Raw genomic sequence first — 23,956 nt, forward strand, 5'->3', positions numbered from 1 at the left:
AGTGAAGACTATCTGCCATCTAGTGGATGCATTAGCACAACAACAACAACAAAAAAGCAAGAGGAAAATGTACAGTACAGAAAAGGGGAATGACGCACTTAATAATAGCATTATTAAATAAAATATGTTTTATTGTACTGTTTAATTGTAGTATTGCATTAAATTAGGAAATTACATAAAAAACGAAAAATAAAATATTATCTATTGTCAGGGCTTTAAAAAAATATGACTCAAATATATGAGAATATGTCTTTTGATCTATTAAAAAATAAAGCATTAAAATAGGGTAAACTAAAAAAAATAATGTTTGTTAGTGTTGCTATTAATAAAATTAAATGTTATATTTTATATTATATTTATTTGTATGTATACATTATTTATTTATTATAGATTAATATAAATTTTATATATTTATATAATTTCATAAATCTATATACACACATCTAGAATATTTGATAAGGTAGAAATTGTCAGTGGCTGGCTTAAAATATTACGGACAATGTGGGGAGTCTTAAAGTCAAATAGTTTGAGTTCTAGTTTATTAAGGTTAAGACAAACACTTTAATTTTAGTAGTGAGTGTTAAGTTTCTGCTAGTCCACGTCAATCCCCTGTTAAAAAACTAAAGTTTTGGTCCTTATTTCAAATCTAGTGGGTTGCCTACTAGACAGCATCGTTTGCGCGCAAGCAACGCTTCTAAGATGGCAAAACTGCTGCCTATGTAGGGAGCTCACTAGGCTTTGAAATACAACCAACGTGTTCACGGTAGTCAGTGTGTTATTGACCCACAAGGTTTTGCATACTGAATAGTGCTGTTTAATGTCCTTAGTGTCTAGTAAAGACTAGGTGATTTTGCCGTCTTAAATACATAACAATTCTCATAAACTGTTAATTATTTTTCGATTCAATCGTGGCGGGGGCAGTAGAGAAAACGATGTCCGGAAAGAGTTTTCGCGTTAGCGACGGTGACTGGATTTGTCCCGATAAGAAGTAAGAGCCGTTTATTGTTATCTATGTAGTTTAAGGGACTGCGTGGTTTATATATAAGCATCTGTTTACTACTCAAATAACTTAACATACGATAATTTGAATGTTGGCTGACAAAAACTGGCGCGCTACTGTTAGCCTAGCCATCTGTTAGCTTTAGCACATGTTTCCAGGCCTACGCACATTTGAAGTGTTATCACCTTTTAAATAAAAATCTGTCGTCCAGGTCTTTGGCGAAATTACCTCCATCTAGTGAAATTTTGTAAAATAATCAAAAACGTTACGATTATTATGTATAATTCTTTGGTTTAGTGAGTAGCACCAACTGTTGTGGGCTAACGTTAACTGCTATTTTATTGTCATCATTGGAAATGCATGGCCTTTGGGCAATTCATGTAATATTTTTAAAAAGTAAAGTTGTTTTCTTAATATCCATTGCTTTGCCGTTTTCCACAATTGTTTGATACTGATGTAAAGTTGGCTGACTCTTTTTGTGCATTAATGTCATGCAAATATTAACTTGTTTCACCCATGTTTTTTTCTTAGATGTGCAAATGTCAACTTTGCTAGAAGAACGAGTTGTAATAGATGCGGAAGAGGTAAGTGGTTTACAAATGCGTTTTTAAATGTTTCAAATGCTGTACTGTAAGTCATGCTTAAACATAAGCCTAAACTCTGTATTTTAATTTAACAGAAAAGACAACTGAAGCAAAAATGATGAAAGCAGGGGGAACAGAGATTGGAAAGACCCTGGCTGAGAAGAGCAGAGGTCTCTTTAGTGCAAATGATTGGCAGTGCAAAACGTGGGTTTTATTGTGAAATCTGTCTTGTTTATGCTTACTGTGTTTGTGTTTATGTTTACTGTATGCTAATGTGTGATCTCTTCATAGATATTCTGAGTTTTTTATTAAGTTAAATTGAACACATTACTACATTGTATTAAGTACATTTATCACAATTTCATTCGGATACAATTTGGCATAGTATTTTTTTCACCTTCATTTTATATATACCAGGATTATTTTGTTATAGAAAAATATTTAGAGGTTCTCAAAGTGTCAACATAATGGATAGTATGATGCAAAGGTATTAAAATTTACACTTCTTGTTTTTGTAGATGTGGAAATGTGAACTGGGCCAGAAGATCAGAGTGCAACATGTGTAACACCCCTAAATATGCCAAACTGGAGGAAAGAACGGGTATGATCTGGTCTTTGTTTGAAATACAAAATATAAATCTTAAATATAAATCAAATCATGAAAAAGTTTTAGTCACTGCCGAAGAGTAAGTAGACATAGTACATTCTCTAGGCATATATAGTATATATGGTATGGTTGTGTCCCGTTCCAAAGCATTATTATGTGATTGCTTTTTTATACTGTGCAAAATTTAAAAGGGCCATACATGATTTCTGGTTAGTCAAGAATTCATAAAATGTTAGTCAGTTTTAATGTTGAATTTATGTTTTTAACAGGATATGGTGGAGGGTTCAACGAGAGACAGAACTTGGAGTACATTGAGAGGGAGGAGTCTGATGGCGAGTACGATGAGGTCAGTGTTTTATGATGGTTTGCCTGCGTGTTAACTTAAAGATCAGACATATTTATTTGTTTCGGTGAGAAATGAGACTGATTAGCACGATTTTTGATCATTGTTACAGTTTGGACGAATAAAAAAAAAGTTTCGTGGGAAAACCAAAAAGGACACCGATAAGAAAGAGGAACCCGCAAAAAAGGTTGCTGTTGCCATTGCCAAAGTTGCAGATGATGATGATGAAGAAGAAGAGGAAGACGATGAAGATGGAGATCTTTCGAAATACAAACTTGATGTAAGATATTTTTCCAGATTTTATATTTCTGCATTAACCAACATGCGGTAAATTCTATCTGTTAAGCAATGCCACCAATGTGCACGATGCCAAGATATCACAAATAAAATAACAGCTCTTTTTTATGTCTCTTAGCAGTGTGCTAATGTTAAAAGGCTTATTTACCTGCAGTGTTAGACTTTAGCCCGATTTATAGTTGTGCGCTATCCGTAGCCTGTGCGTAGCTCTGCGTAGCCTGACGTGCACCTCGCAAAAATTTTAACAGCGCGTCAGTTTTACGTGGATCGCAAGTGCTGTGATTGGTCCACCAGAACCCCTCCCGTCAGGTAAAAAAAACTGCGTCATGGGTATTTTTGTTTGCAACAAAGATGAGCCAAGTTGAGGAGTGATTTTACTCAAACTGCAACAAAAGTCGCTGTTTATTTACTTTCATCATTGCTGGTCTTCTCAAATCATACACAAGTTTGTGGGTTAACTTGCCAAGCATCTTCTACTTTGATGGTCGCTCTGCTACTGTGGTTACACGCGTGGTTACTGCCTACCAGCGGTCTGCGCGTGTGTTTGCACGTCGACGCGGACGACAACGCAAAGTATAAATGAAAACCGCCGCGGAACCTACGCCGTAGGACCTACGCACAACTATAACGAGCCCTTTATGCATACAAGTAGAAAAGTATACCTATACCAATTTGCATTTAATCCCATCTGCATTCTGCATCTTATCCAATGCACATTAATGTGACTTTATCATTTGCAGAATGAAAGCATAAACTGTTTAAATATACATACGTGCATAAATGCTGTCAACAGAATCTTAAGCTTTTTACATATAAACTATCATGGCTAACATTTTTTGATTCTGTTAGGATGATGATGATGATGATGATGAAGATGGAGATTTGTCTAAGTATGATCTGGATGCAGATGAAGAGAAGAAAGAGAGTCGCTCGGGCTCTTCACGCTCATCCTCTCGCTCGTCCAGTTCAAGCTCCCAGTCTAGGTCCAGGTAAAAGGGTACAGGTCAAGGGTAACTCCAGGCAAAATGTCAGTATCAGCTCAAATCTTTATTCTCATCACATTAATCTGTTTCCGTGTTATAATTTATTTTTGTTATCCTTTTTTGCTACGTTGTAGTATTTTTATCTTTTTTTAAAAATATTGTTTAATTCTGACATGATGGTGTAAAAAGTACTTTTTCTTTTAAATGCTTATGCGAAATAAGTGGAATATACTACTGGGCAGGCTCTCAGAATCTGCACATATAAAACTCCGTACACTTGTTGCACTTAAATGTTTATGTTTAATGAACTTGAATTTACAATTCAACTTTTTTTGACTAGTGTGGAGTTGCTAAATACTGCAAGTTATAAAAATTAAGTTGAATTAGCTCAAGTTATTTCAGCTTTATTTTTATAGTTTATAACAACTCATCACTGTCAAGAAAGTTGAAATTAATTGTAATTTTAAATTGATTAAACACAAAAATGCAACAAGGAATTTGACAGTGTACAAGCTTAGTATATGCTTGAAGTCCAGGCAAGTAGTGCTGTCAGCTCAATTTAGCAAATGTATTCAATCCAAATATTTAAATCCATTCGGCAGACTTTTGCAGTTTCCACTTGGGCCTGCTTATTAGTAACACTAAAAGATGTGTTTTATGGAATATTTGGTGTTTGTCTGACAATATTTAAAATTGACTAAAATTTTTTACAAAAAATAACATTGACTTTGTATGCAAATTATTAATGATATTATAACTACTGATGCAGACATTAGTGGTGTAGCAATGAAAATGCTAAAATATATATGCTGCTTTTGAGTTTGTTACTTTTTTATGAATTCTCTTATTTGTTGAACATTGTTAATTGATAGAAGTGTGATTGTTATGTTGTCATCAGAGGTTCTGTCATTTTTATAGATAAATTGGAAATTTGTGGTGTTTTGTTTTTGTTGATGTCGTTTTTTTGCAGATCCCGATCCAGGAGCTCATCAAGTTCCAGATCTCGATCGCGTTCCAGGTCCAACTCCAGGTGAATGAGGTCACATGCACTCTCCAGGAGAGAGAGTGTGTGTGTGTGTATGAGCTGCCAGTGGCTATAGTGAACTCTTTGTCCTTCTGAGTCTGAACAAAAGTCATCGTTTGATCACTATATAACACTTATGACTAATGCAAAAGATGAAGGTGCCTAAGAGTGCAGTTTAGCATCGAAATGAAGTTTTATCTCTTTGAACAGGATTTTTTGCTGTTAAAAGCTGTCTTGTGCTTTCATAAGTTAGGCTTTTTAAAACTTGATGATTCAATGTCACAAAGATCTAATTTATCTGGTAACACTGTGACATCTAACAGGCAATTAAGAGTCATGCTTTACTAAGCCCCTGACACTTTCAGCTCTATTATTTGAAAAGTTCAGTCAGGTCAGACTTGCAGTTTTGGTGTTATTCAAATTGTAGTGTTTACTTAAAGGGATGGATACATTATTTTCCTCCCATTTAGCTCATGTGGTAGTGTTATTATAGCAGTATGTGTAAGGTATTAAATTGTTCACCTCATGTGAATGCTTACCTTTTCCCCATCAAAAGATCCAGTTCCAGATCGGGAAAGGGCTCTGTTTCCCCAAAGAAGAAGTCTCGCTCCCCTTCGTCATCACCCGAGAGAGGCCAGAAGAGGAGTCGCTCCAGGTCCTCCTCTGGTGGCCGCAAAAAAAGACGTTCTCGATCACACTCGTCTGAAAGGTTTGGGTTTCTGTGGTGTAAACAAAATGGTGTCCTGGGTACCAGGCGTCCTTCTGCATTATACAGTGGGCTCTCAAAAACTGATAATATTGTGTCAAGACAGATTACTTTTAAAATTGTGCTTTTTTCATTGTTATTTATTTTTTTATGTCCTTATAAATCAATTAATTTAATTTGTCATGGTCTTTTTCTCTTCGTCTCTTTCTGTCTCTTTGTAGGCGCAGAGGTTCAAGTGGATCATCTCAATCTGGCTCAAGCTCAAAACAGAAATGATAAACAAAAGAAACAAATCTTTCTAAAACTGCATGTTGTTTTTTCAACTCACTTCTTGCGACTACCCAACTGTTTGAATTCCCATCAGTGATTTTCATCGAGAAAGCACCTGTTCATAAAACCTTTACTGCCTTTTGAACTCATAGCCAAATCCCTGAAAAGTATAACTTAAAGTGAAAACTGTAGTGTCAGTTTATAGATAAACATTTAAGTGTATGACTGTATAAATGGCACATATCTCATTCTGGACATAATCGTATTTGCTAGGAAATTATGCAGATTATAAAGCTGAAGTAGTTTAAATCGGCGAACAGACTGTCCTGTTAAGTAACTAAAGATTAATGTCCAAAGATACTCACCAGATCTGTTTTTCTTCTGTAAAGTGGGGACACACCACAACATGTTGTTGGCTTTATTATTACCTAATATCAGCATATTAATGGTATAAGGAGCTCTGAAGTGTAACATCTAATGTATATCAAGGCTAATTCACGCTATGCTGACAAACACTGATAGATGATCATTTAAAGATCAAACAATCAACTTGAAATGTCAGTGTTTGTCAGATAAGTGTCTGTTAGCCTTTAAGGGTAAGTATGCTTTTTAATTGTGTTTTTTTAAATTTGTAGACATTGTCTTATGGTCAGAAAAATGAAATTGTGATTTTTTTTTGTTTTGTTTATTTTTCAGTGTCTTTTTGTTGCGCCTTTTTTAAACTTTAGTTCTAAATTTGTAGAACATTTAGAAATGGTCTAAGTAAACACCAAGTACTGCAGTTCTAGCCTTTACTATGGTCAGGAAGTCAAGTTTGAAACATGTAGTTTAAAACATTCAACCCCAAATCCTCCATATCAAATGAAAATGTCTTACTGTCAAAAAATAACAGTGTAATCAACATGAATAAACACTTGTTCACTCAAAGTCTTTTGCTTTTTTTATTGCAACTTTTGTCTACTTTATGGGATGCTTTTTAAGTAATGATGAGCCACTTTCATCAAGTTAAACCATATTCGTGTAGTTGTGTCATTTCTGTTGTTCTTTGGAAGTCTTTCACTATATGTGTATCATACATATATCCTGGAATAAACTGTTCAGCTTTTTTCTTTTCTAATATGTCTTTTATATGCAAAAGGTAAGTGAGAAAGTAATGCACAGTGGTAAAATGTTTATGGGTTTGCTTCTTTTTAGAAACTTGTGTTAAAGATTAACGAACAGGCTTCGATTCATTAAAAAATAAGCTTTTGTCCTCACAAATGCGGTTTATTCAGCTCACTCCTCCATTGACTTGCATTCAAAGAAAACGGCCTCTGCATGGTCTCCTTACCTGCGTAATGCACCGTTGCGTTTTTATGCTAAGCTTGCAAGCTTTTACTCGAAACACTTTTATTTAAACAAATGGTTAGGTCAAATAACAGGACCTGTAGCCACGTGGCCTTGTTTACAGTAAAGAACAACACTTTAAACAATATTACAGTCTATTTTTTTTTCAGTTAATTTAAAGTTGATAATAAAAAATTAACCGGTTTAAACCAACGCCTTATTTATAAACCAAGCTTTCCCCTTTTATGACGTCATATTAAGAATTCATGACAACCATAGAACGCGTGGCTATGTCAAGCGCCGTTGGCATAGTGATGAGTTATTCTGTGGTAAGGGTAGCCATACAGCAGACGACTCCGGGTAGGATCCTTGGTAAGTATCAGGGTGAAGCACTGTAGGACAGGTAGGAAAGGGGACATGTTAAGTGAAGCATTAAGATAGACACGTCGCTAACCTATTTCGTTAACGTGCTAATTATTAACGGGTGCGTTTTTATTAGACATTAATGCGTCGTAAAGTTTAGTAAACAAGTAGCTAACAAAAGGTTATTTACAATGAAATAATTAAATACTTTGAAACATCCAAAAATATATTTTGGAATTAAAAACCGCAAAGACAAATGTTTTCCAAACGGGCCTTATCCATACGAAGGTGCTTGTTAGATCCCTACCGAAAAATCCAGCTAAGACCAGCATGAGCTGGTTTTAGCTGGCCTCCCAGCTTGGTTTTAGCTGGTATTGCTGGTGTAGGAAGCTGGTCTAGCTGTGTTTTGGTCACTTTTTAAGCTGGACTTAGGTCATGCTGGAAGACTAGCTGACCCACCAGCTTGATCAGCTTTGCCAGGCTGGAAGGACCAGCTTAGACAAGCTACTGCCACATTAAACCAGCTAAAACCAGCTACCAGCTCTCATTTAAGAGTTTGATGTAGGCATTGCACTTAGGGAATGGCCTTTTTGAAACACCTAGGCGTTTAATAGATCCCAACAAGCAAGTGTAAAGGTAAGATGTAGTAATATTTGTGGCATCTAATGCTATAAACACCATAATTTAACATCACTTTTGCTAATATAAAACTTAATAACATGTTAATTATTACATTTTAAAATAAGAGATTATTATGTAACCATGTAAATAGAAACGCTTACAAATATGATTAGATGTAGGGTCCTGCCCTATGTCTGTACATGGGTGGGTGGATGGACCACAGGGCAGAGCCGAATAGTTTGCCATGAAATGTTTATTACAGAATTTTTAACAGAATTTAAATTTTTGGGTGAACTATCCCTTAAACCCAGATTACAGTCAACAGTCTTTATATTCATCACATCCGATAAAAGTTTACTTAAAATAATCCTCTAAATTCCAACAAACATATCATTTAACCATTTTAGACCAACACCTTATTTACCAACAAAGCTTGCAGGCTTCTCTAAAGGGGATTTTCATTTTATGACCTCATATTTAGAATCCATGACAACCATAGAACGCATGCATAGTGTTGAGTTATTCTGTGGTAAGGGGAGGAGTAGGGTTCAAGAGAAAGTAAACAGCTGAAAAGGACAACGCATGCGTAACATTGTATTGCATCCGGACTTTGGTCTTAAAGGGAAGGTACCTAATTTTGCTCCTGTCTGTCATTCATATTAATCAAACAGCACTCATCTGTCACTGCTCTTAACTAAATCACTTTTTACCCTTAATAATATAATTTATTTATATGTATGTATATGTATTTGTATGGATATGTGTATGCATGTGGTTTTGAATACATGTGTTTTTGTATGCATATGTATGTGTATTTGTTTTGTGTGTATTTGTATGCGAGTGTTTTTGTATGCGTGTGTTTTTGAATATGTGTGTTTTTGTATATGTGTGTTTTGGTATGCGTGTGTTTTTGTATGCGTGTGTTTTGGAATGCGTGTGTATCTTTGTATGCGTGTGTATTTCTATGTGTGTATTTGTATGCATGTGTTTTTGAATACGTGTGTTTTTGTATGCGTGTGTATGTGTTTTTGTATGTGTGTGTTTTTGTATGCGTGTGTTTTTGTATGCGTGTGTTTTGTATGCATGTGTTTTTGTATGCTTGTGTTTTGGTATGTGTGTGTTTTTGTATGCGTGTGTATTTCTATGTGTGTGTATTTGTATGCATGTGTTTTGGTATGCGTGTGTTTTTGAATACGTGTGTTTTTGTATGCGTGTTTTTTTGTATGCGTGTGTTTTGTATGCGTGTGTTTTTGTATGCTTGTGTTTTGGTATGTGTGTGTTTTTGTATGCGTGTGTATTTCTATGTGTGTGTATTTGTATGCATGTGTTTTTGAATACGTGTGTTTTTGTATGCATGTGTTTTGAAATGCGTGTGTATCTGTATGTGTGTGTATTTGTATGCATGTGTTTTTGAATACGTGTGTTTTTGTATGCGTGTGTATGTGTTTTTGTATGTGTGTGTTTTTCTATGCATGTGTTTTGGTATGCGTGTGTTTTTGTATGCGTGTTGTTTTATGCGTGTGTATGTGTTTTTGTATGTGTGTGTTTTTGTATGCATGTGTTTTGGTATGCATGTATTTTTGTATGCGTGTGTTTTTGTATGCGTGTGTTTTGGTATGCGTGTGTTTTTGTATGCATGTGTTTTGGTATGCTTGTGTTTTTGTATGCGTGTGTTGTTTTATGCGTGTGTATGTGTTTTTGTATGTGTGTGTTTTTGTATGCATGTGTTTTGGTATGCATATATTTTTGTATGCGTGTGTTTTTGTATGCGTGTGTTTTGGTATGCGTGTGTTTTTGTATGCATGTGTTTTGGTATGCGTGTGTTTTTGTATGCATGTGTTTTTGTATGCGTGTGTTTTGGTATGCGTGTGTATCTTTGTATGTTTGTGTATTTGTATGCGTGTGTTTTGGTTTGCGTGTGTTTTTGTATGCATGTGTTTTTGTATGCGTGTGTTTTGGTATGCGTGTGTTTTGGTATGCGTGTGTATCTTTGTATGTGTGTGTATTTGTATGCGTGTGTTTTGGTATGCGTGTGTTTTTGTATGCGTGTGTTTTTGTATGCGTGTGTTTTTGTATGCGTGTGTTTTGGTATGCGTGTGTATCTTTGTATGTGTGTGTATTTGTATGCGTGTGTTTTGGTATGCGTGTGTTTTTGTATGCGTGTGTTTTTGTATGCGTGTGTTTGTGTATGCGTGTGTTTTTGTATGTGTGTGTTTTTGTATGCGTGTGTTTTGGTATGCGTGTGTATCTTTGTATGTGTGTGTATTTGTATGCGTGTGTTTTGGTATGCGTGTGTTTTTGTATGCGTGTGTTTTGGTATGCGTGTGTATCTTTGTATGTGTGTGTATTTGTATGCGTGTGTTTTGGTATGCGTGTGTTTTGGTATGCGTGTGTTTTGGTATGCGTGTGTTTTGGTATGCGTGTGTATCTTTGTATGCATGTGTATGTGTTTTTGTATGTGTGTGTTTTTGTATGCATGTGTTTTGGTATGCGTGTGTTTTTGTATGCGTGTTGTTTTATGCATGTGTATGTGTTTTTGTATGTGTGTGTTTTTGTATGCATGTGTTTTGGTATGCATGTATTTTTGTATGCGTGTGTTTTTGTATGCGTGTGTTTTGGTATGCGTGTGTTTTTGTATGCATGTGTTTTGGTATGCTTGTGTTTTTGTATGCGTGTGTTGTTTTATGCGTGTGTATGTGTTTTTGTATGTGTGTGTTTTTGTATGCATGTGTTTTGGTATGCATGTATTTTTGTATGCGTGTGTTTTTGTATGCGTGTGTTTTGGTATGCGTGTGTTTTTGTATGCATGTGTTTTGGTATGCGTGTGTTTTTGTATGCATGTGTTTTTGTATGCGTGTGTTTTGGTATGCGTGTGTATCTTTGTATGTTTGTGTATTTGTATGCGTGTGTTTTGGTTTGCGTGTGTTTTTGTATGCATGTGTTTTTGTATGTGTGTGTTTTTGTATGCGTGTGTTTTGGTATGCGTGTGTATCTTTGTATGTGTGTGTATTTGTATGCGTGTGTTTTGGTATGCGTGTGTTTTTGTATGCGTGTGTTTTTGTATGCGTGTGTTTTGGTATGCGTGTGTATCTTTGTATGTGTGTGTATTTGTATGCGTGTGTTTTGGTATGCGTGTGTTTTTGTATGCGTGTGTTTTTGTATGCGTGTGTTTGTGTATGCGTGTGTTTTTGTATGTGTGTGTTTTTGTATGCGTGTGTTTTGGTATGCGTGTGTATCTTTGTATGTGTGTGTATTTGTATGCGTGTGTTTTGGTATGCATGTGTTTTTGTATGCGTGTGTTTTTGTATGTGTGTGTTTTGGTATGCGTGTGTATCTTTGTATATGTGTGTATTTGTATGCGTGTGTTTTGGTATGCGTGTGTTTTTGTATGCGTGTGTTTTTGTATGCGTGTGTTTGTGTATGCGTGTGTTTTGGTATGCGTGTGTATCTTTGTATGCGTGTGTTTTTGTATGCGTGTGTTTTGGTATGCGTGTGTTTTGGTATGCGTGTGTTTTGGTATGCATGTGTTTTTGTATGCGTGTGTTTTTGTATGCGTGTGTTTTGGTATGCGTGTGTTTTGGTATGCGTGTGTATCTTTGTATGCGTGTGTTTTTGAATGCGTGTGTTTTGGTATGCGTGTGTTTTGGTATGCGTGTGTTTTTGTATGCGTGTGTTTTTGTATGCGTGTGTTTTGGTATGCGTGTGTATCTTTGTATGTGTGTGTATTTGTATGCGTGTGTTTTGGTATGCGTGTGTTTTTGTATGTGTGTGTTTTTGTATGTGTGTGTTTTTGTATGCGTGTGTTTTGGTATGCGTGTGTTTTTGTATGTGTGTGTTTTTGTATGCGTGTGTTTTGGTATGCGTGTGTTTTGGTATGCGTGTGTTTTGGTATGCGTGTGTATCTTTGTATGCGTGTGTTTTGGTATGCCTGTGTATCTTTGTATGCGTGTGTTTTTGAATGCGTGTGTTTTGGTATGCGTGTGTTTTGGTATGCGTGTGTTTTTGTATGCATGTGTTTTTGTATGCGTGTGTTTTGGTATGCGTGTGTATCTTTGTATGTGTGTGTATTTGTATGCGTGTGTTTTGGTATGCGTGTGTTTTTGTATGTGTGTGTTTTTGTATGTGTGTGTTTTTGTATGCGTGTGTTTTGGTATGCGTGTGTTTTTGTATGTGTGTGTTTTGGTATGCGTGTGTTTTGGTATGCGTGTGTTTTGGTATGCGTGTGTATCTTTGTATGCGTGTGTTTTGGTATGTGTGTGTTTTTGTATGTGTGTGTTTGTGTATGCGTGTGTTGTTTTATGCGTGTGTTTTTGTATGTGTGTGTTTTTGTATGCGTGTGTATTTGTATGCGTGTCTATTGTATGCCTGTGTTTTTGTATGCATGTGTATCTTTGTATGGGTGTGTATTTGTATGCGTGTGTATTTGTATGCATGTGTGTTTGTTTGTGTGTGTATTTGTATGCGAGTGTTTTTGTATGCGTGTGTTTTTGTATGCGTGTGTATCTTTGTATGTGTGTGTATTTGTATGCGTGTATGTGTGTGTGTGTTTGTTTGCATGTGTTTTTGTATGCGTGTGTTTGTGTATGCGTGTGTTTTGGTATGCGTGTGTATCTTTGTATGCGTGTGTTTTTGTATGCGTGTGTTTTGGTATGCGTGTGTTTTGGTATGCGTGTGTTTTGGTATGCATGTGTTTTTGTATGCGTGTGTTTTTGTATGCGTGTGTTTTGGTATGCGTGTGTTTTGGTATGCGTGTGTATCTTTGTATGCGTGTGTTTTTGAATGCGTGTGTTTTGGTATGCGTGTGTTTTGGTATGCGTGTGTTTTTGTATGCGTGTGTTTTTGTATGCGTGTGTTTTGGTATGCGTGTGTATCTTTGTATGTGTGTGTATTTGTATGCGTGTGTTTTGGTATGCGTGTGTTTTTGTATGTGTGTGTTTTTGTATGTGTGTGTTTTTGTATGCGTGTGTTTTGGTATGCGTGTGTTTTTGTATGTGTGTGTTTTTGTATGCGTGTGTTTTGGTATGCGTGTGTTTTGGTATGCGTGTGTTTTGGTATGCGTGTGTATCTTTGTATGCGTGTGTTTTGGTATGCCTGTGTATCTTTGTATGCGTGTGTTTTTGAATGCGTGTGTTTTGGTATGCGTGTGTTTTGGTATGCGTGTGTTTTTGTATGCATGTGTTTTTGTATGCGTGTGTTTTGGTATGCGTGTGTATCTTTGTATGTGTGTGTATTTGTATGCGTGTGTTTTGGTATGCGTGTGTTTTTGTATGTGTGTGTTTTTGTATGTGTGTGTTTTTGTATGCGTGTGTTTTGGTATGCGTGTGTTTTTGTATGTGTGTGTTTTGGTATGCGTGTGTTTTGGTATGCGTGTGTTTTGGTATGCGTGTGTATCTTTGTATGCGTGTGTTTTGGTATGTGTGTGTTTTTGTATGTGTGTGTTTGTGTATGCGTGTGTTGTTTTATGCGTGTGTTTTTGTATGTGTGTGTTTTTGTATGCGTGTGTATTTGTATGCGTGTCTATTGTATGCCTGTGTTTTTGTATGCATGTGTATCTTTGTATGGGTGTGTATTTGTATGCGTGTGTATTTGTATGCATGTGTGTTTGTTTGTGTGTGTATTTGTATGCGAGTGTTTTTGTATGCGTGTGTTTTTGTATGCGTGTGTATCTTTGTATGTGTGTGTATTTGTATGCGTGTATGTGTGTGTGTGTTTGTTTGCATGTGTTTTAGTATGCGTGTGTTTTGGTATGCATGTACTTGTATGCGTGTGTTTTTGTATATTTAAATGTGTTTATTTTTATATTAATATGTATATTTATTTTATATGTACTTTTTTATTTATATGTATATATTATATATTTATATTCATATGTATTTATTTTTTGTATTATATAATGTATGCATATGTTTTTGTATGAGTGTGTTTTTGTATGCGTGTGTTTTTGTATGTGTGTGTTTTGGTATTTGTGTGTTTTGGTATGCGTGTGTTTTTGTATGCGTGTGTTTTTGTATGCGTGTGTTTTTGTATGCGTGTGTTTTTATATGTGTGTGTGTGTTTTGGTATGCGTGTGTATTTTTGTATGTGTGTGTATTTATATGCGTGTGTTTTGGTATGCGTGCGTATTTTTGTATGTGTGTGTATTTGTATGCGTGTGTTTTGGTATGTGTGTGTTTTCTTATGCATGTGTTTTTGTATGTGTGTGTTTTTGTATGTGTGTGTTTTTGTATGCGTGCGTTTTTGTATGCGTGTGTTTTTGTATGCGTGTGTTTTCGTATGCGTGTGTTTTCGTATGCGTGTGTTTTTGTATGCGTGTGTTTTTGTATGCATGTGTTTTGGTATGCGTGTGTATTTTTGTATGTGTGTTTTTTATGCGTGTGTTTTGGTATGTGTGTGTTTTCGTATGCATGTGTTTTTGTATGCATGTGTTTTTGTATGCGTGTGTATCTTTGTATGCGTGTGTTTGTATGTGTGTGTTTTGGTATGCGTCTGTTTTGGTATGCTTCTGTTTTTTGTTTTTGTATGTGTGTGTTTTTGTATGTGTGTGTTTTCGTATGCGTGTGTTTTCGTATGCGTGTTTTTTGTATGCGTGTGTTTTTGTATGCATGTGTTTTGGTATGCGTGTGTATTTTTGTATGTGTGTTTTTTATGCGTGTGTTTTGGTATGTTTGTGTTTTCGCATGCATGTGTTTTTGTATGCATGTGTTTTTGTATGCGTGTGTATCTTTGTATGCGTGTGTTTGTATGTGTGTGTTTTGGTATGCGTCTGTTTTGGTATGCTTCTGTTTTTTGTTTTTGTATGTGTGTGTTTTTGTATGTGTGTGTTTTTGTATGCGTGTGTTTTTGTATGCGTGTGTTTTCGTATGCGTGTGTTTTTGAATACGTGTGTTTTGGTATGCGTGTGTATTTGTATGCCTGTGTATGTGTTTTTAGATGCGTGTGTATCTTTGTATGGGTGTGTATGTGTTTATGTATGTGTGTGTATCTTTGTATGTGTGTGTATTTGTATGCGTGTGTATTTGTATGAGTGTGTTTTTGTATGCGTGTGTATTTGTATGTGGTGTTTTTATGCGTGTGTTTTTGTATGCGTTTGCTGCCTCCATTTTATACACGCAAGCAAGGGTGGAGACTGGTATGGAAATTTATATTTATTTCTTTTTATTTATTTGTATTTATTTTTATATGTATATATTTTTATTTATTTTGTATGTATATGTATGTTTTATTTATATGTATTTGTATTTACATGTATTTATTTTATATGTATATATTTTTATTTTTATTTCTTTATTAATTTTATGTACTTATTTATATGTATGTATTTATATTTATGTATTTATTTTTATAAATGTGATACCCAGCCGATGTCAGACCAACGACCACCATCTGCCTCCGTCTAATCTACTTATCTGTGTTTATATATATATATATATATATATATATATATATATATATATATATATATATATATATATATATATATATAATTTATAATAGATCAAATTTTAACTATTATATAAGATATTTTCTTTATAATCAGCTGTGTCTGGCTCTTTCCCAAGGGTTTTTTTCCCTCCTAGGACTTTTCCCACAAGGGTTTTTCTCCTAGGGGGTTTTTTCAACCCACGGGAAGTCTGCTGACATTGGCTTAACTTAGCACCCTCTTATATACGTTACATTATTGCTACGCTATACACTCGCTAATATGGTTAATCTTAACCGCTATATTCGGCTGCGTATGCTTTATGATTTTTCTGTGTTTTTCCAACATCTATTAATGCAAAGCTAAAACAATTAAACAATTATGAAAAGCGCTTTATAAATAAAATTTAACTGAATTTATATGTATATATTTTATTTATATTTATTTATTTTAATTATATGTATTCAGTGTTTCCCCTAGGTTTACAGCTTTCGGGGGGGTTTATTGGGAATGTTTGTGTGTGTGTGTGTGTGTGCGTGCGTGCGTGCGTGCGTGCTTGCGTGCGTGCGTGTGTGCGTGCGTATATATTGCTCATTCATTGTTCATCAATGTTAGTTAATACATTTATATGATAAACAAATTTAAATGCTGCATTTGTTGAGCATAATGCATTATTAGAGAATAATCCTGTTTTTTTATGTCCGCATTCAATTGAACAATTGTAAACCCCAAACACAGACAGAAAATACATGCCATCGTGGAAATAAGATAAATAACATATAACTTGAGGACTATTAAGTTTGTTTAATAAAATAACAAATTGTTCTCTGGCGCTATAAAGAAAATCAAATCAAATTTACATGACCCTTCAAGGGGGGCGGGTCGAGCCGTTAGGAGGGTGGGGCGCCCCTTATATAATGGTAGGGGAAACACTGGTATTTATATTAATATGTATTTATTTTTATTTATATGTATTTTTATTTATTGAGCCAAATTACGCAAGTAAATCAATAAATAAATGTTAAAATTCTTATAATAAATATAAATAAAATATATTTCATGTCACTTTATTTTTGAGTGTGTGTATTTTTTCACTTTTTTATTTCAGAATTGCTTTTTCATTTATAAATGAGCTTGTAATTTCATTATCATTTTCATGGTATGGCTGTTTACACATCTATACTGCTCAGTTACAAGTATGGGCACATATGGGAGGTTTTTTTTGTATTAAAATGGGTTATGTAGATCGGATCAATCGCACAGTTCGCCTAAATATTTTTTCAAAGTTTTACAGACTAATTTCCAATCGCACTGTACAGAGCCCTGTGAGCATATTACCATATTCTTTGGTATTGACCACAATTCTGTGAGCTGGTGGCAGAAAGCATAACCTCCTAAGTTTTGGTTGTCTTTTTACAGATTTCATCCAGCTATTTTGGGGTTAGGAAGAACCAATAATATATTTATTGCTATATAACCAAATATTTTTCTTTGAACATGAAGCAGTGTCTATGTCTGTGTACAACAGGTTCCACTTACACAGACTTAAGTATTATGGTGCAAACAACATAAAAATGTGATGTCCACGTATGTGGACATCCACACTATCAGAAATAAAGGTACAAAAGTTGTCACTGGGACAGTACCCTTTCAAAAAGGTACACCTCTGTACCCAAAAGTGCATACTTCAAAGGTACATATTGGCAGTTTAAAGATACATATTTGTACCTTAACTTACTGATTGTATGGGGTGGACCGTGGATAGGTGTCTTTATGCAGCTAACGACCTCAAACAGGTGCATCTAATTTAGGATAATAAATTGAGTGAAGGTGGACGTTTTAAAGGCAGACTAACAGGTCTTTGAGGGACAGAATTCTAGCTGATTGACAGGTGTTCAAATACTTATTTGCAGCTGTATCATACAGATAAATAGTTTAAAAAATCAATCATTGTAATTTCTGGTTTTAGATTATGTTTCTCACAGTGGACATGCACCTACTATGACAATTTCAGACCCCTCCATGATTTCTAAGTGGGAGAACTTGCAAGATAGTTAAAATACTTATTTTCCTCATATATATATATATCCTTATTTCATCACTGACTGTTTATCTATAGAGAGCTTGAGTTTTGTTCTTGTGTAATATATGCACCGCATCATGCGTTGCTTTTAAGTGCATAACATTGTGCATAAAAGAACACCCAGTACTGCCTCTATTGTAAAATAATACTTTGTTGATAAAGGTACAGTCATTAAATTTACTGTCGCTATAGTTACAGGCATCATGTGCGAATACACAAGTTTGACTCGAGTTGCTCGTTCAGAGTACATATTCATTCACACTTAAAACCATTTGACTTTTACTGAAAAACTTTTCCTCAGACGTCACACACAAGCTTTCAAAAACACACACACTACAACAAAGTATTACACACTGGTGCAGTTAAACAAAACAATAAATCCAAAACTGGTAAACCTTTTCACATGACCAAAAAAGACACAATGAATGTATGCATTGGCACATTTTTATTCATTAATATGCTACACAACACAACTGTAAAAAAATTAATCTGCCTCAACATCTGCCCCATCTTTGTTCTGGGCCAGGCCAGAAATAATGTCCACATTACAAGCTATATTGGCCCTAGCCAAACAGCGAAGGTAAAATCCTCTTGCATGCCTAATCCACACCTAGCATTCATCTACTGATATTTCTATCTGTATGCAAGGCAATTTTATGTAAATAGAAACGCTAATAAATACGATTAGATGCAGGGTCCTGCCTTGTGATGTTGGTGGACCACAGGGCAGGGCCCAATAATTTGTCATGAAATATTTAAACACCCCCACAACTATTTTAGACTCAACCCCATAGGGAACAATTGACAACACGCCACTGAATTATTTGGAAATAATGCACACCCAAAATGGTAATGCGGCACGACACGCGCTTTGTGCGTGTCAACATTACATCGTGGGTGTAGGTATTACTTTCGAATAATTCTAAGGACTGAAGTCAATTATTGTGCTTATACCACGGTTACCACAAACATTGCTCTGGTGGTTATTTTAAGACATTTGACAGGTTAGGTGTGCGTTTTACATAATCAACACCCTTGAAACATTTCTCAACCAATCAGAATAAAGCATTCCAAAGCCCTGTGGTATAAATAAAGATAATGCTTTTTAAAACAAGCCCACCTTTTATTAGACTGGACACCATTGTGCTTGTCATTAGATTTGCTTGTTTTCTAACTCTGGGCGCAGCGCTTTGGCCGGGACTTTTTGCCCACAGTGCGCTGTGCACTGTTCACCCCAGTGTCTCATTTTAGAGTTAGAAGTTGGACTTGCACTGTAAGGCTGGGTGGGTTGGGAAACAGGAATGGCTTAATGCTCATGTTCCATTTGTTGTCTATCAAAGCACATAGGCTTCGTCTACATCCCACAGCTGAGTTTTGTATTTAAAGGGGCCATGGCATGAAAGCATTGCCACTTTGTAGGTGTGAGCAAAAATTAGGTCATTGAAATTTGGCTCTCCTTATGATGTCATACCTTATTATAATAATCTGCACTATCCAACCACAGCACTGCCATTTAGTAGAGAGATAGAGAGAGAAAAAAATAATTGACAGCACAATTGAGTTTGAATTGCATTTAAAAAGGACACACCCAAAACGACACATTTTTGCTCACACCTACAAAGTGGCAATGCTAACATTTTCATGCCATGGGCCCTTTAAATGAACTGACATTCGCACGCCCTTGAAATATGTGTAAGCTCTTTGTTTGATGTAGTGGATGAGGAAGACATTGGGCTGGAAATGCAAGAAGATTCACATTTAAAGCTCACGTAACACACGCTGTTTCTGCATTTCTGATATTAATCTGGAGTACCTATGGAGTAGTATGACATCCTTTATATCTCTGAAGAGTCTTTAGTTTAATCAGATTTATAAAAGAAAGATTAGCTTTACCGAATCTTTCCGATAACGTACGAAAAAATGAAGAAGGAGGAGTTATAACACGGGAGGAGCGAGTACGAGTCATGCAACACTATACAACACTGTTTTAACTGATTCACTACATGTTCGTGTCATTTATATAATATACACGCGCCTATTTCCAACATAAGACAGAAGTCTTACTTACCATGTGTAACTCATCATGAAAATCCACCGCATCAAACACACACGCAAAACTCCGCTGCTAATCCGGATAATAAACTATATCCATTGTTTCCATAAGGCTGGATGTCTTCTCCTTACATCCAAAAACACACTTCTTGTTGTGCCATTGTTGACTTTTGAAGTTAAACAAAGCTGAGTGGCGTGATAAGCTGTTAGCAAGCTCTAGCGTCTCCCGCTGACTGACGGCTGGGCGGGGTTTTCCGGGGGAAGTTTTCCGGCGGAAGCCCATATAAAGAAGTGATACGTATCGAAAACGTCAGTTAGAACCGTAATCGAAAAAAATTAGCCGAAACTTGTACGAACTCTGGCGAAGTGCATTCGGCACAGAAATACTCTGAAACACGCCCAACTGCATTTTTGACACTTTGCCTACGTTTAGCATGAGGAAACAACTCTATAACTGTGTTAATAAGTCAGAATGCTTGAAATACCATTAAACCCCCCCTTTAATCTTTAAAGACTATGGCAAGAGTGTATGATGATTTTACACCTGACGTGATGTCAGCTGAATTTCAAGACACCACAGAATCTTGTTTTCTTTCCACGTGATGATTCTTTGAGGAGGTGGCAACTTTCTCTCTTTTTGCCTGATGAAGAAGATAAATTTAGTTGCACTACATGAACTGCAGGTTTTTATATACCCAGTATATTACAAAAGCAATGTCATTATAAAGTTATTTTTGTGTACAGTAATATTTAAATTTATAAATCTAAAATAAATTCACTAAACAACAAAGAATGTGCACTGTTATTTAAAGGAGTAGTCTACCCTTTTGCCATATTAAACTATGTTATTACCTCAACTTAGACTAATTAATACATATCTATCTTTTTTCAATGCGTGCACTGTACAGCGCGTCGTGAATGTGTTAGCATTTAGCCTAGCGCCATTCATTCCTATGGTACCAAACAGGGAAGCCACCAAACACTTTCATGTTTTCCCTATTTAAAGACGGTTACATGAGGAGTTATACTAGTAAGTATGGTGCCACAAAATAAAACTTTTTTTTGGTACCATAGGAATGAATGAATGTGTTTCCAAGTTTTTTGAGCGAATGACGGTGAGATTGGTAACCTAGTAACCAACAGTAAACAAAACAAGGCACGCTTGGAAAATGGACAGCACTGCATAGTCACGATAGGGCAATTTATTAATTTATTAGCAGTGCAGCTTGTAATTAACAAACTGAATGCTGTGCACAGAAGAAGAAATGCAGCATTTTTGATGAAGGCAGCATGCAGCAGCAAACACATTTGCGACGACGTCGAGCCCCATATATGGTAAAGACAGTAGGCTTGTTCGACTTCCTGCGACGCCACTATAACTGACAACCGGATGACGTTAAAGTGCCGCAAGAGCGAGACGAAATTACATACAATTGTATGATTTCTCGAATCGTTCTCGCGGTACTTTGACGTCACCCGGCTGTCAGTTCTTGCAACGCCGCATGAAGTCGAACAAGCTTAACGACAGCGAAAACAGATAAACTGTCAGTCACGAGGGTTTAATGTTCGCTACGTCAGAATTAATTCGGCAAATGCGCATCTCCTATTATTCGCATTTACTATTTTTTACATAAATCAAAAACCACATCAAGCAAGCTTAAAAAACTATTTGCGTCGTCACTCGTTTTTGGTGCCATACTCCAAAATGCGCATAAAACTCATGTGATTGAAACATATGCCTATTGATAGTTTAAGATTTTAGTTTATACAACAAAATTAGACATTAGCAACCTCTAGGAGTATAATATTGGCGCGTAAACGAGTCCTGCCGTGACATCCCTTCTCTGCCCTCTATAAAATACAGTGGCGGTTCTACACGGGGGCCAAGGGTGGCCCGTGCCTCTGTAGACATGTCCCTGGCCACCCCTGCGGCCACCCCGTGCTGACCAAAAAAAAAAGTATAAATTTATTTTGATTTTACACACGCGAGCGCCAAAGGCGGAACTAATGCGACGCAACATTCTACACGGGCAAATTAGAGCGGCGCACCCAACCACTGTAGCTGGCTGCAGGTGTTGCTCAGCGAGTGTCTCATTTCGTTCTCAATCGCCCGATGTTGAGAATGTGTATGCAGGTTTGGGCACTGGTAAGGACTCTAGCTCACTTCACATTGGGACACAGTTCACTTGTTCTCCTGTGACGTGGCTGCTTAAGCCAGGTGATCATTCACAGCTGTTACTCATCAACAACCGGCAAAACCAACAGCTGTGTCTGAAACCGCTCCCTATCCACTATATAGTGCACTATTTCGGGTGTCGGCCATTTTGTAGTGGCGTCCGAAACCTGAGTGAACAACTTCATTCCCTACATTCATTCACTACTTTTTACCCACAATGCACTCTGATTTTGAGGGTACATTCGATGTACACTCGTTCACTCATATTTCCCATGATGCAACGGGAGACGAATGCGTAACTTGAATCAGCTGAAGGATACTGACAGTAAACACCAAACATTTAGGTTTATAATTTGTCAGTTATTTTCTGCTTTTTGAAAATAAACAAATGAAAAATAATTGCGTTATCTTTTATTTAAAATCTAATAAAAAAAATTATTAAACAATAAATAAACAGCAGAAATAAATATTATAACCAGTTGTTTGCTCGTTTTATGGTCAACTAATAGAATAAACATGACAAATGTGAAAAACAATAAGAAAGTAAACTTTACCATTTCGCAGCACAATCAAAAGCCACACAGGTGTTTATGATGAATCTCTGCGACAGCTCTGACGCATGATATTTACGTCAGTGTCCGAAATCGCTCACTCATTTTCATTTGCTTCTTCCCCATATAGTGAACTCAACTGTCATTCCCCATATAGGGAATAGTGAATGAGTGAACGAGGGAACGGTTTCAGACACAGCTAACATCTCGCTAACTTTTTAAAGTTTACACATTGTAAAAGCGCTGTAATTATGCTCCTACATATACGTGCATACAATTGGAGGAATATAACTAAATGTTACATATAAAAATGTTTACAATTTAAAATAAATATTATTTTAAATACTGATTAGATTGTGGTCCCTAACTGTCTAGCAATGTGTTTTTATATGTAAACTAAAACAAACGTTTGTCTTTATAAAAGTTTGCATTTCATAAATTTTATTGAGTAGGCTCGCATGATTTTCGGTTGGGGGCTTTAGAAAAGAGCCCAGCTCCCCTTTTGCACCTGCACTAACTCTTTTATTAAATAAATATTTATATGATTGTAAAGTAAAATAAAGTTTACGGGGCAGTTTCCCGGAAAGGGATTAGACTAGTCCTAGACTAAAATAAATGTAAGAGCTGTCCAAACAGAAAACAACTTGCAATGCCATATTAAAACCCTGCTGAAAAAAACAGCATCAAACCAGCATGGGAATGATGCCGGTCTTTGCTGGTTTGATGCTGGTTTAACTGGTGGTCACCAGCATACCAGCACCAAAACACAACATATGCTGGTCTTGCTGGTATGACCAGCATGGGATGCTGGTGCTAATGTGGGTTTGGTGCTGGTTTAGCTGGTGCTAATGCTGGTTTGGTGCTGGTTTAGCTGGTGCTAATGCTGGTGCTGGTTTAGCTGGTGTTCATTAGCAAACCAGCACCAAAACACAACATATGCTGGTCTTGCTGGTATGCTGTTTTTTTCAGCAGGGAATACACCAGTGCCCTTTGTTTTGCTTCAAAATGCACACAAGTAATGTATTTAGTAAGGCATGTTTGTTAAAACTAGTTATATTTCCTAATTAAACTAAGGCCTAGTCCTGTCTTAAACTAATTCCTGTAACCACCCCTATAATCTTTAAATATCATTTCTTGCCATTTTTATGCGCCCCTCTGGTAAAACACTGGCCCCTCCTTGGCCCCCCTAGTGAAATTTGTCTAAAACCGCCACTGATAAAATACAATTTTAACATGGGCGTCGGAAACATTAGCCTATATGTGACCAATAATATTGGACCCACTCATTTTTTCTATAATTTAGGGCATATGTCTATTCAAATCTGTCAGTCAAATCCACTTTTACTTAGGGAATGCCTTTAAAAATTAAACTCCTTTACGCGTTTTAGCTGCAGCCCTGACTTCCACGCTGCTGTTTCCTCAAAGCCATTCCACTTGGCCCATAGAGTCCATATAAATTAAACTCCAGTTCGTGTTTTTACACAACAACGTAAACAAAAACTTTAGCTTATAAAAGCAATTTTTTAATTTAAAGGCATCAGATTACAATA

General features: G+C 36.2%; 1 protein-coding gene across 3 annotated transcripts; it reads left to right on the top strand.

Annotated features, from left to right (window-relative positions):
- Positions 1-717: 717 nt before the first annotated feature.
- zranb2 (zinc finger, RAN-binding domain containing 2) lies at positions 718-6,744 on the top strand. Of its 3 annotated transcripts, XM_065272773.1 has the most exons (10): positions 719-988; positions 1,532-1,584; positions 1,680-1,788; positions 2,103-2,185; positions 2,461-2,537; positions 2,647-2,814; positions 3,681-3,820; positions 4,785-4,844; positions 5,395-5,547; positions 5,766-6,744. In XM_065272773.1, exons 1-10 carry the CDS (start codon positions 933-935, stop codon positions 5,818-5,820), a joined length of 954 nt encoding a protein of 317 aa, XP_065128845.1. In that variant the 5' UTR covers positions 719-932; the 3' UTR covers positions 5,821-6,744. The 3 variants fall into 3 exon arrangements, with proteins under 3 accessions (XP_073671289.1, XP_065128845.1, XP_065128844.1); XM_073815188.1 differs by having other exon boundaries at positions 718-988; positions 2,647-2,810; positions 3,683-3,820; positions 5,395-6,744; XM_065272772.1 differs by having other exon boundaries at positions 5,395-6,744.
- The last annotated feature ends 17,212 nt before the right edge of the window (positions 6,745-23,956 follow it).

The sequence above is a fragment of the Paramisgurnus dabryanus genome, chromosome 7 (genome assembly GCF_030506205.2).
Source record: "Paramisgurnus dabryanus chromosome 7, PD_genome_1.1, whole genome shotgun sequence".
Classification (NCBI taxonomy): Eukaryota; Metazoa; Chordata; class Actinopteri; order Cypriniformes; family Cobitidae; genus Paramisgurnus; species Paramisgurnus dabryanus.

Excerpts from the sequence above, each read along its gene's own strand:
- zranb2 (XM_065272772.1), top strand. The coding sequence starts at position 933 with ATGTCCGGAAAGAGTTTTCGCGTTAGCGACGGTGACTGGATTTGTCCC. Across the intron at positions 2,186-2,460 it reads CAAACTGGAGGAAAGAACGG|GATATGGTGGAGGGTTCAAC; the intron begins GTATGATCTGGT and ends TGTTTTTAACAG. Across the intron at positions 3,821-4,784 it reads AGCTCCCAGTCTAGGTCCAG|ATCCCGATCCAGGAGCTCAT; the intron begins GTAAAAGGGTAC and ends GTTTTTTTGCAG.